This window comes from Mytilus californianus, unplaced genomic scaffold, assembly GCF_021869535.1.
Source record: "Mytilus californianus isolate M0D057914Y unplaced genomic scaffold, xbMytCali1.0.p SCAF_6, whole genome shotgun sequence".
NCBI lineage: Eukaryota > Metazoa > Mollusca > Bivalvia > Mytilida > Mytilidae > Mytilus > Mytilus californianus.
The window spans coordinates 80,433,426-80,446,922 of NW_026262712.1; the positions used below are offsets into that span (position 1 = coordinate 80,433,426).

At 32.1% G+C, this 13,497-nt stretch overlaps 1 protein-coding gene across 1 annotated transcript; it reads left to right on the forward strand.

Annotated features, from left to right (window-relative positions):
* Nucleotides 1–969: 969 nt before the first annotated feature.
* LOC127704202 (SH3 domain-containing YSC84-like protein 1) lies at nucleotides 970–12,163 on the forward strand. The gene is made up of 9 exons (XM_052208145.1): nucleotides 970–1,117; nucleotides 5,693–5,833; nucleotides 6,687–6,812; nucleotides 7,060–7,124; nucleotides 7,836–8,077; nucleotides 8,347–8,539; nucleotides 9,216–9,378; nucleotides 9,733–9,843; nucleotides 10,197–12,163. The coding sequence occupies exons 2-9, from the start codon at nucleotides 5,719–5,721 to the stop codon at nucleotides 10,304–10,306; spliced, it is 1,125 nt and encodes a 374-aa protein (XP_052064105.1). The 5' UTR covers nucleotides 970–1,117; nucleotides 5,693–5,718; the 3' UTR covers nucleotides 10,307–12,163.
* Nucleotides 12,164–13,497: the final 1,334 nt, after the last annotated feature.

The following is a 13,497-nucleotide window of genomic DNA, read 5'->3' on the forward strand; positions in this document are numbered from 1 at the left end:
TGGATGTTTACAGGGAAAACATATCAAATGGTTCAGTTTCTGGTGAACACCAAGGAGTGTTAAATGCTAGAAATGTAAAACAAGTTGAGAACCTAGTAAGGAAAGTCAATGAGGAAGAAAGACTGAGCAAAGACGGGTGCAAAGACGATATATATAACCTTTTGCTCTTGGCATATCACATGGATCCGTCCAGCCAACTTTTTTTGAAGAAAAATATTTTTTTTACTATAAAGTTTATATTTTCATATCATATATTTATTGATCTCCAAGATTCCTTAATTTCATGAAAAAATATTATAAAACAAAAAAAATATTAACACTTTTTGTCGATCAGTTCAATATATTTAAAGCATATATCGGCGAATGTTAATTCCGTCCGGTCAAATTATTTTGAAGAAAAACAATTTATTTTACTATAAAATTTATATTTTCATATCACATATAAATTGATCTCACATATTTCTTAGTTTCATGTAAAAATATTGTAAAACAAAAAAATATAAACACTTTTTGTCGATCAGTTCAATATAATCAACGCGTACATCGGCGAATGTCAATACCGTCCGGTCAACTTTTTTTGCAGAAAAACATTTTTGTTTACTATAAAGTTTATATTTTCGTATTAAATATTTATTATTCTCACAGATTCCTCAATTTCATCGACAAATATTGTAAAACAAAAGAGATATTAACACCTATTGTCGACCAGTTGAATATATGTATAGCGTATATCGGCGAGTGTGAAATCCGTCCGGTCAACTTTATTTGCTCAAAAATATTTTTTTTCATTTATTTTGTTTTATTTTCATAAAATATAGTTTAATATCTCTAAGGTCTACAAATATTAAAAAATCTACCGAATAACAAAAAAGTTATGACTATTTATATCTCATCCGGTCAATCGTCCTGTCACTGTCCGGGCAATCGTCCTGTCATTAGTGCAACCCGTTATATTCCCCGTTTGTTATGCTATCCCAAATAAATCCTGTGCTCAATCCTCAATATTTCTATAGCAGACGTTCGTCACCTTTAGTTTCACTTGAAGGCAAAGTGTGATTTGTAGAGTGCTTATTTAAAGTTCGACCACAATATACCTGGAAACTCGTTGATCAAAAGAGTAAGTACTGACTGGTAGTTGAAATATTTTCCTGGTTCAAACCCGGATACTAAAACTAGTAAGAGTAAGAGTAAGAGACTTTTTAACCATAAATTGATAACAACTTCTTTCATTACCATAAACCTTGATGAGCTAGGTAACACCCCTTATAAAAATACATAAAAAACCTGCACACACCAGCTCATCTTTTCATCAAGCAGTCTCACTAACTAGCAACAAGATGCGAACAGAAGTAAAATTTGGCTACAAGAAGATAAATTTAGCGACAAGAAAGTTTATATTTTTATTAAAAAAATAAATTACAGTTGTTTTTTGTGGGTCCGACGACTAACAGAAAAGAGCGACGACTTACAGAAAAGGTCTAAAAAGTACAGAAAAAGAAATCGATTTTTTTTTTGTAAACAAAAGAGAATACACCTTATCGCTATTTGTCCGCCATTACTGGACATCACACAAGTTCCCGTAAAATTTTGACGTCATAATAGAAAATGTTTGACACCACAATGGAAAAGTGATTGTTGTATGACGTCAAAAGGTCGAGCGGGACAGATTCTCGGGTCAAGCGGGAATAGCGATAAGGTGTATCGAATTGCAAATTCATTTCAAAAAGTCTATGAATTAAAAGATAGTTTCCACAAAAGTTTATAATAAGTTTTGAAACCTTATACTGGGACAGGATCAAAACAGTATAATTTGCAGTAAAATTTTAGTGACTCGTTGCCCATATGTTTTGTCAATTTTGATGACATTCATTTGCAGACACAGCCACTGTGCACCCATTTTTATGACCAAAGCAGAGGACAGAGTCTGTTCATTCACAATCCTTACTAAAGATACAGCAGGGGTTAACTGTTTTTGATAACAAGATTTACAATTACTTGCTTTCACCATTGTAATTTTAAAAAACAGTGAGAAAACAAGCCTTTTTATTAATCCTAAGGTGACGATTATCATGATTAAACCACATGTCACTGTGACATGTAACAAAATTTGACATTTGCTTTTCATTTATTTTTGTTGATTAAATTAGGTCTATTTACAGCAAAATCAATCAAGATATTACTATTTAAAAAATATAATATGCTTGTAATAACAAGATTAAAATCCTTGATAAAAAATATAAATGATAATTTAATCGTACATATATAAAAAAAGAAATATTTCTAAAAACCAAGTTATACTGTTTCCTATTTTTGTGTCCACAATTTCGTATAAAATGTACAATCTAAGTTTGAATTATGGGTTTATTTATCACGAAGAGTTGTTAGCAATATCAAAATTTAGTGTATATATGTATAAAATAAATATATGTATATTCTTTTTGGCTACTTTTCGGTTCTTTTCTGTTCTTTTTGGTCCTTTTTGGTTCTTTTCTGTAAATCATCGCTCTTTTCTGTAAATCATTGGGCTGCCTTTTTGATACCCTATCTAGTTTCAAATTTTGTTGCTATTTAAAATGGCACTGGCAATGATTACCCGCAAAAAGTGACAATAAGAAATAATTATTATTACTGTCAAGACTAATATGCCATTTCAGGATACGGTAGTTAGTTGAATCTATCATGTGACTTCCATCACCATGTGACCAAAATTTAGGCATCGTCACTTCCTGCACATGTTGAGGGAACAGGTGAAAAAGTATGATGCTATACTGTACAAAATCATCGGGAAATTAAAATCTAATTAGTTGGTCAGCCTCCCTTCAGTCATACGGGAATTGAGATTACATACTTAGGGAACACAAATTATTTCTAGACTACCCTGCAGAATGACAATCCTGAAAACTTGAACCTTTAATAGTGCAGCGATACAGGTACACCATCTATCTGGTAAACTGGTAAATGACGTCATAAAGGCGTGCATAATTGACGATCTTTTCCGGTGAAAGACATGATTCAAGAAATAACCTATTGTCGAAATATATTTTTGGACAAGGACCCGATTTCATACAAAAATTGCAGGTAACAATAATATCATTTTTAGCTCACCTTTTCTCATCACTTGGCGTCCGTCGTCTGTCATCCTCTGTCAACGTCGTTAACATTTTGAACTTCTTCTAGAGAACCACTGAATGGAATGAAACTAAATATGGCATGAATGTTCCTTATGAGGTGCTGACCAAGTGTTGTTACTTTGAAGCCAATCCATCATCCAAGATGGCTGCAGCTGGGGACTTAGTTTAACATAGGACCCTATGGGAAATACATACAAATGTCTTCTTTTAGAGAATTGAACCACTGAATGGAATGAAACCAAATATGGCATGAATGTTCCTTATGAGGTGCTGACCAAGTGTTGTTACTTTAGAGCCGATCCATATTACAAGATGGTCGCCAGTAGGGGACTTAGTTTAACATAGGACCCTATGGGAAATACATACAAATGTCTTCTTTTAGAGAACCACTGAATGGAATGAAACAAAACATGGCATAAATGTTCCTTATGAGGTGCTAACCAAGTGTTGTTACTTTGAAGCCAATTTATCATCCAAGATGGCCGCCAGCGGGGGACTTAGTTTAACATAGGACCTATGGGAAATACATACAAATGTCTTCTTTTAGAGAACCACTGAATGGAATGAAACCAAATATGGCATGAATGCTCCTTATGAGGTGCTGACCAAGTGTTGTTACTTTGCAGCCGATCCATCATCCAAGATGGCCGCCAGTGGGTGACTTAGTTTAACATAGGACCCTATGGGAAATACATACAAATGTCTTCTTTTAGAGAACAACTGAATGGAATGAAACCAAACATGGCATGAATGTTCCTTATGAGGTGCTGACCAAGTGTTGTTTCTTTGCAGGCGATCCATCATCCAAGATTGCCGCCTGTAGGGGACTTAGTTTAACATAGGACCCTATGGGAAATACATACAAATGTCTTCTTTTAGAGTACCACTGAATGGAATGAAACCAAACATGGCATGAATGTTCCTTATGAGGTGCTGACCAAGTGTTGCTTCGTTGTTGCTAATTTACTGTTCAAGATGGCCACCAGGATATTTTATTAAATAACGGGACCAATATTAAACCAAATATGGCCTTAATCATTATTTGGGTATCTGTTATGATTTTTATCTATCTTTACATGATATCTTAAACCAAAGTAGAGTCAGTTGAGCGACACAGGCTCTTGAGAGCCTCTAGTTTTGATACCTGCAAATTTTTACTTTTGTAATGTATCTCTTTTTAATAATACAATACTTTAGTATACTATTTCTACTACTGTAGTATTGTACTATTCTATCCAATACTCCAAAAACCAGTACTTTATTGTTACAATTAAACAGAAAATGGATGCAAATTTTAAATAGCAAAAATTTAGAAACTATATAGGACGACAAAAAACAACTGTAATTTATTGATGTATGTACTATAGTAAATAATAAAGCATCACACATTTGAACAATAGATATATGACTGCTACTCATTAAAGTTATAATTATTACAGCAAATAGCATGTTTTCCCATTCAATGGAACGATGGAACATTACTAATTTACGACATTCCTCCTGCATGTACTTACTTATATTCAAATTTCATTTGCATAATTACAAGTTCAAATTTCATATTAGATTTTGCCAACATTTTAGAACATTTATGTTTATCTTATAATTTTTTTTTACTCTCTTTGTCTATGTCTTTCATGACATGATGTCCTTGGGATAATAATTACAGAGCTTAAACAACAGATTGTGACTGTCGCAGAAATTAAAACATTTAAGGAATAACTGAAATATTTTTTCTGTCTATGAAGAAATAACAAAATCAAAAATGTGGTGCACACTGAATAACCCACGTAGCGCGTCAGTTAAAAGTGTGCACCACATTTTTGGGGTTATTTCGAAAAGACAGAAAAAATATTACAGTCATTCCTTATAATTTAATTTTAAATTCCATTTTTAAGCAGTAAATCAAGAAAAAACGTTGATGACGTCATGGTCACATGACAAAATTATGTCTATGAGCTGATAGACATATCACTTTCAGCCAATAAGAAGACGTGTTACATCCAAAATTAAATTATTAAGGAATAAATATAAAACTGCAGGAATAAATATAAAACTGCATGCAAAATGCATTATTTGGGAGTCAGTGTCCAGAATATACAGACATATTACATGTATTATGTGATATAAAATGAACTGAAATTAATGAAATCAAATAAGACGAAAATGTAGCTGAAATGTGAATAAATATACATAATTTTATTATTGAATTTGTTTCTTGGTCACTTGTGAAATTAGTTTTCTTGTCACTTCTTGATGTATCTTGATGGTAAATAGTGAGAACCTTATTAGTTCATACTAAACTACAGCTCTGATGATTTTTACAAGCCTAGGATCTAATTACATTCTTGTTTTTAATGGACAATTTTAATTTGAAGGATACCAGTGATATATGCATATAGATTTTTTAATATGACTTTATTACCTTGTAACAAGACTAAAAACTTGATGGCTAACGACAAGTATAAATATACTTTTTACAACTTGCAAGTATTCTTGGGTAGCTTCATAACCAATTGTTACAACAAATATATTTTATAATGTACATGTAGCAACTTTTTCAGGAAATATGACATGAACATATGATATCATGGTGAATACACCAATTCCCCACAGCTTGAAATCTGAGGCAAAGAAAGCTGCAAAAATACTCAATGATTTTTCTGTACCATCAGCTAAAGCAGGTCCTGATAAACTAATACCAAGTATGTAGTAGAGTAATTGTGTAAGCTAATGTCATTTTGCAGATGCATTCCATGCCCTAATAGCTTATAGTCAAAACTTGTATATTTCCATGTGCGTTAAATTGGTTAAACTGTGGCAGATGCCGCTGACTGGTGCATGGATAATATGATGACTTAAAATAATCAATTTTCTTATATTCGATTTAAAATATTGGTAATTTCACAGTGAACTTATCTGATATAGTAGTCAGAGATAATTCATTACAGATGTCTCAGAATCTAAAAAACGAAATGCAGGTACAACTAAAGTTTATGGCTATGATCATGGCCACAAGCTCTTTCAATTTTACTTTAATTACTGTGTTCATCTAGATGGGTAATGGTAGTTTCTACATGAAAGAGTTGAGAACACTACTTCCAACGTTTTATAGTATATAAATTTGATCAGAGAAAGGACTTGTCTATTTACCATTTAACAGACACCAGGGGCAGATCTAGGATTTTAGGTTTGGGGGGGGGTGCAAACTTAAATTTTTTTGAGGTAAAATTATCGAAATATTCTGTATTAAGCAGAGGACAACCCATGCTATGCAAATTTTAGGGGGCACGCACGCCTGCCATGCCCCCGCCTGAATCCACCCCTGCACACACTATGTTGAAGGTCTTAATGTGACTTTTAGATGAAAGACAGCAATAAAAGTGCTGTTCTTTTGCTTTGTGCTTAGTTAAGTACATGTTGGAACTTTGTGTGATATACTTTCTTTTCCATATCTACTATCTGAAGATATATTTCATCAATTAAAATTAGATAATATAAGAATAAGAAAATTGCTGTTGTGTAGGTATAAAAAAACATGTGTCACTATAATTTCAGGTGGTGTGTTATTAAAAGCCAAAGGTCTTGCTATACTGACTGTGGTAAGAGCTGGTTTCCTGGTAACAGCTAGAGCAGGAAGTGGTATAGTCATAGCCAAACTCAATGATGACTTGGTAGATGCAGGTAGGAATAGTCACTTAAATTTATGGTATACTTAAATCTTTCCAAACTCATTATTCTGGATTACCTTTACGGAATGGCTCAAATCCAAAGGTTTGACTGCCTAGGATGACGTATAAATATTTGAATACTTTAGGAGTTTTACCAAATCAAACTAAATAGAATAGACAAATCCACCTAAAATCAACTTTGTCCGAAGGAGTCGGAACCTTAGTAACCTACTAATTTTTAAACTAAACTTGTTTTACAGAATGGTCAGCACCATCAGCATTAGGCATTGCTGGACTTGGAGGTGGATTTGAGATTGGTGCAGAGGTAAGGTTAAATAATAGTACTTAGTCCCTTTTAGTTTTAATGTTCAAGTTCATATCCAATGAACATCATTCATTTTCCAATAGTTAATGGTGGATAGGATATTTTGTAATCATAATTTTTGCTACATATCCTTTCATGTTAAACAGTGACTGTATGGAAAAACTCAACTATGCTTTAACTTAATTTTTTTTTTTCTATTTTACAGGAGTATATTATTAATATACCTTGCTTAAAAAGATATTTTAAAATTATTTAATTAACTTCTACAGTTTTCAAACAAGTTTTTGAAAAAAAATTGAAGAATATTTGCAACTAAACTATGGACTTGTGAGCATAAGTGTTAGTGATGTTTGTGCTTGTGTAGACTGTTTGATCACAGTTATTAACCATTTGAGGTGGAGTCTTTCCCCTTTTCTTTTTTTTTTCAAAATATTATTGAACCCCCGAATAATATGATATTCAGAATTCATGGTATTAAATCACTAACTATTTTATCTTATTGTTTCTTTTTCATTAAACTAAAATGTGTTACTTTTCCCATTGGAACTGTCCTGTAAAAAAATGTCTTCCTAAAAAATTTAAAGGGAAGTAATCGTTGTTTCAGTGAAAGAAGGAATGTTTTCATTTTAAAAATCTATATATATAAATTGGCAATCAATTCATTAGCACCTTTAAAGCTTAATCTGATACTTTATGCTATTTAAATTTCAGGTTACAGATTTTGTTATATTGTTGATGAGTAGGAGTTCTGTGGATGCTTTTTCAAAGGGAGGTAATTTGACTCTTGGTGGTAATTTGTCCATAGCTGCTGGTCCACTAGGTAGAAACATAGAAGCTGATGTAGCTGTCAGAAGTCCTGCAGCTATATATACATACTCTAAAACAAAAGGATTATTTGCTGGTATTTCTATAGAAGGTAGTGCTCTCATAGAAAGGAAAGATGCAAATAAAAAGTATGTGATTCATTTAAATTATATGTAAAGTAAGTTCAAATAAAAAACTGACAAGTTCTTGAAAGCTTTTAAATTTCAATTTAAAATTTTCAGAGGCTTGAAAATCTTATACAGATTTTGTTTTATTACTCACTAGATACCTTTTTACACTGTACTTGCATGAGTTTTGTACAATAACTTCTGTTTAAATAGTTAACACTGCTTAATACCTTTTTCACATGGAATAACTTATCTTCCGTTGATTATAAATAATGAAATTGAATTTTTAGATTTTATGGACAGGATATTAGGGCATTTCAGATCCTGTCAGGAGAAGTTGATCCTCCTACAGAATGTCTCCCCTTATATCAAGTTCTGGAGAAACACAGAGAGAAAGCCAAACATGAAATGATACTAGCTGCTAAGAGAAAGGCAAACAAAGTGACACAGTCTGTAGGAGAGAAATTTCACGATAGAATTAGTGTAGGTTATTTAAATTTTAGTTTGATTGGTTACATCAAGGCAGATGAAAATGCAAAAAAGTTACCTTTTTGTTGTGATTAATTGTTATATCAAGTGTAGTGGAAGTTGGACTTCATTCCCTGTCGTTCAGTGGGAAAATGCTATTTTTTAACAATTTTTTGCAAGTGGATAAATTTCACAGGATGACATAATTTTCAAAGTGAATCATCTTGTAGATAAAATAGAAAACTGAATAAATTGAGAAATGTGATATACCTCACTAGTATTGAGACTGCAAACCAATATGTTTTCAATTCAATCTGTCCTTTTCTAGATTTAGATATGCCAGTTTCACATGGGAATTTCACATTTTTTTTCAATTATTGGGGCTTGATAATGGCTTTTATTTTACCTCCTCCTTTGTAGGATAAAATTCACATGTAAGCTGAATTAAGCTCAATACATAAGACTAACCCATGACTAACAGAAATGGATTCTTTTTCCATCTATTAAACTTTGTATACATTGATCAATGAAGTTAAGGGGTATTTGTTAATCAGACATCAAACCACAAAAAAAGATAGAACTAAACAAGATCTCTAGATATCCACTTACGGTCAAATTAACCTGCATATAAATTTTTAAAACAGTTTTGAATAAACATTATTATTTTTATTCTTTTGTTTCTTTTTCTTAGAGTTTTAGTTTTAAATCAAAGGAAGAAAAGTCACAACATGACAAAAGCCCTCCACAGCATAGTGTCCATAGAAGTCAAACTGTTGTTGAGAAAAGTTACAAAAAAGATGGAAAGAAGGTGACAACCAAAACAGTCACAAAACGTTTTAGTGCAAGCAGTAAAGGTGAGTATTTGAAGAAGAATACATACATTCAAAAACTTTTTCAACACAATTCCTTTCTTTAACCAATGAACATGATGAAATGAAATTTTATCTTCTCAAAATTAGATATCTAAATAGAATTTCATGTAATTTCTTTTACAAGAAAGTATAACTGAAAAAAAACTTGTTTCTCCAGTATACAGGTTGACTCAGATTAGATTTTTTTTGTGATAGTCTAGTAACATTTTACAAATACTTTCTGTAATATAGTTCACATTTTCAATAAAAGTGAATAACCATTTCAAAATGAAACAACACAATAACAGTTTGTTATGTTGCTATTAATGTTGATATTAAAGTATTTAATTATTACAGCTGAACATGGTACTTCTAAAATAAGAATCAAAATGGAGGGAATGGCAACCACGGCTACTGCCCTTTATAGTTTTCAAGGTCAACTGCCTTGTGACTTGTCATTCAAAGCAGGTAAGATAAGATTATATTTTCTAAATAAAAAAGGCAAAAATTAAAATAGGTAAATTATATGCTATTTAAACAAAAACAAACAAAACAAGATTTGATGATGTAATAATTCAATGATAAAGTCAACCATATGGCAAGATTACAAGCACCTAAATTCTAGAAGAGTTGTCTATGAATTCAACAGATATGATCTTAACACAATTTAAGAGACAGTTAAGACAGATTTTTATATGTATATGATATATGAATTTTTGAATTTACAGGGGCATCATATATATGAGTAAAATATTGTTCTTTAATCCCCTTCAACTATTTCCTAAAGATGTGAATAATCATTAAATAATTTTTATTCTCAGGAGATGTAGTCCAAGTACTTACACAGACAACATCTGATTGTGATTGGTGGGAAGGTGAATGTCATGGCAACATTGGAATATTTCCTTCTAATTATGTCAAGGTCATGTAAAAGTTATGTTGGTGATATTATATATAAAATTGTAAAATGAAAGAACAAAGTAAAAAAAAAACTTGGGTAACAGGTTAAGTTTTTACAACATTTATAAGATGTTTTGAGATGCTTGTAAGACTTTGCCTTTACCACCCAGAATATATTTGATTAATCTGTCTCCAAAGATTTAATATTTTGTACTTTTATATATTAGAAATTGTTTTATACTATATTTTTTTTATGATATCAAATCCTAAATAATTAGTTCTGAGAGAATGTTTATGATCAATAAGCCAGACAAATAAATGACATGCACAGTCATATTTGATCTTTAGGAAATTTTTGACATGTTTCTTTGAAAATACATTTTAAAATATCTGTAATACTCATTATTGCTTTTTGTCCTCCAAATTTGGGTAACATAGACCATCCCTTAAAATTTGACATAAAGAGAAAATGTCTGACGGTGCAATGTAAAAGTTATTGTACCTTCTATGACATCAATAGTTCAAGTGTCACGAAATCTCGGGACAAATCCTAAGTAGCGATAAGATCTATATAAAAGCTTATTCATTTTGGTATTTTTGAAAAAAATGAATAGAAGAGATAACGGGGAAACTGTTGATTAGTGGGCAGCCCAACAACATAATAAAACCAGGAAAGGCTTCTGGAGGTCACCATACAGTCTTCAGCAATTGACAAGCATCTATACCCTATGCCTAAATAACCTTCAGTTTATAGAACCTCATTAGTGTGTCATTTCATTATTAGATCTACATGATATGTATGTTACTTTATTCCAATTGTGTAACTGTCTCGGTGGTAGCATGTTCGCCTCAAGTGTGGGAGATCGTGGGTTCGAACTCTGGCTGGATCAAACCAAAGACTTTAAAATTGGTGATTGCTGCTTCTCTGCTAAGCAAGCAGCATTAAGGAGTAAGAGCAAAGACTGGTCGGCTCAGAGTCAGAATAATGTGTCCAGGTAAGGTGACATGTCTCTTTGCTGACTGTTGCCTTGTGAACTAGCACATTAAAAAGACGGCTCAGCGTGTTGGTCTAGTACAAAGTAGGGGTAATATTTATATTACATTAATATGTTCTCGTCCTGAATATGCATTTTAATTTGCCGCTTCACGTTAAACAGCCATCAATCGTCATCATCCAATTGTGTATATGAAAGATTGAAAAAGTCAAACAATGTTGATCTATATCTGAAATAATCCACCTATGAAAGCCTTCAATAAAGATATTTATATTTTGGAGTGAATACTTTTGTTTTTTTAAAATAATTAAACAATATAAATTTATGATGAAACAAAGACAATTACAATACTCTGGAATCAATATAATTTATGCCTTACAAATGTTTTCCAAAATGTCATGGTTAAGTCAGTTCAGACAAAATATAGTAATTGTAGAATTTAACCAGATGTTTTCATGTGTTTAAACATGTAGTTTGAAAATTTAAGTACACCTTCATTTGAATTTTTACAAACAGTATAAAGAAGGAACTCTTTATTGTCTTACATTCAAATACATTACATATAAAACAGAAGGAAATACTTTACTTTTGAATAATGATTATTTTTTGTTAATTTAACCAAAGAGTCAACATAAGAACACAGTAGGAAGTATCTATCCATGACATTATACATGTATTGTTTATATTAAGTTTGCTGTTGCAAATCGTTCCTCATGACCATTCCATGTTGATGATTTTAGTGTATTTCATTATTCATAATGCCATCATTTTTTTTTACCTCTCTATATAAGTTAATCTACACAATAATATCTATGGCTACACAATATTTATCCTCTTGTAGTTATAAATTATGAGCTCAGTGCAATTGATTAAATAAAAATTGTTTGAATATATATTTTGTTGGTTTGTTTTAATGAATCTCTATGATAGACCAAATAGATATACATAAAAAAGAGACATCTGCTGAATGAATCTGCTGAAAACATTTTATAATGATCTTTCTGTGTAACACAATCAATTTTATCAAAGCAAGTAGTAGAAATAGAAGGTACTAGATGGATCTGAATTTGTCACCATTTTTATACGAACGCAAAAAAAATTTTGTGGTCGTATATTGGTATGACGTCATCGTCGTCGTCCGAAGACACATTAGTTTTCGCACTCTAACTTTAGTTTAAGTGAATGGATCTCAATGAAATTTTACAATAAGGTTCAATACCACAAAAGGAAGGTGGGGATTGATTTTGGGGGTTATGGTACTAACAGTTAAGGAATTAGGGGCCAAAAGGGGCCAAAAATAAGCATTTTTGTAACTTCCAGACATAACTTGTGTGCAAGTGTATGGATCTCTCTGACATTGTACCACAAGGTTCCATATCACAAAGGGAATGCTGGGATTGATATTGGGGGTAATTGCCTCCAAATTTTAGGAATTAGGGGCCAAAAAGGGACAAAAAACAAGCATTTTTCTAGTTTCATGACAATAACTTGTTTGTAAGTGTATGGATCTCTCTGACATTGTACCACAAGGTTCCATATCACAAAGGGAATGCTGGGATTGATATTGGGGGTAATTGCCTCCCAATTTTAGGAATTAGTGGCCAAAAAGGGGCCAAAAACAATCATTTTTCTAGTTTCATGACAATAACTTGTTTGTAAGTGTATGGATCTTTATGAAATTGTACTACAAGGTTCCATATCACAAAGGGAAAGCTGGAATTGAGTTTGGGGGTAATTGCCCAAAAAGTTTAGGAATAAGGGGCTAAAAAGGGGCAAAAAATAAGCATTTTTCTATTTTCCAGTACAATAACTTGTGTTCAAGTGTATGGATCTCTTTGAAATTGTACTGCAAGGTACCATACCACAAAGGGAAGGCTGGGATTGATTTTGGGGGTAATTCCCTCAAAATTTTAGTAATTAGGGGCCATAAAAAGGGGAAAAAAAACAAGCATTTTTATAGTTTTAGGACAATAACTTGTGTGTAAGTGTATGGATCTTTATGAAAGTGTACTGCAAGGTGCCATATCACAAAGGGAAAGCTGGGTTTGAGTTTGGGGGTAATTGCCCTAAACGTTTAGGAATTTGGGGCCAAAAAACAAGCATTTTTTCTAGTTTCCAGACAATAACTTGTGTTCAAGTGTATGGATCTCTCTGAAATTGTACTGCAAGGTACCATACCACAAAGGGAAAGCTGGGATTGAGTTTGGGGGTGATGAATCATAAGGGG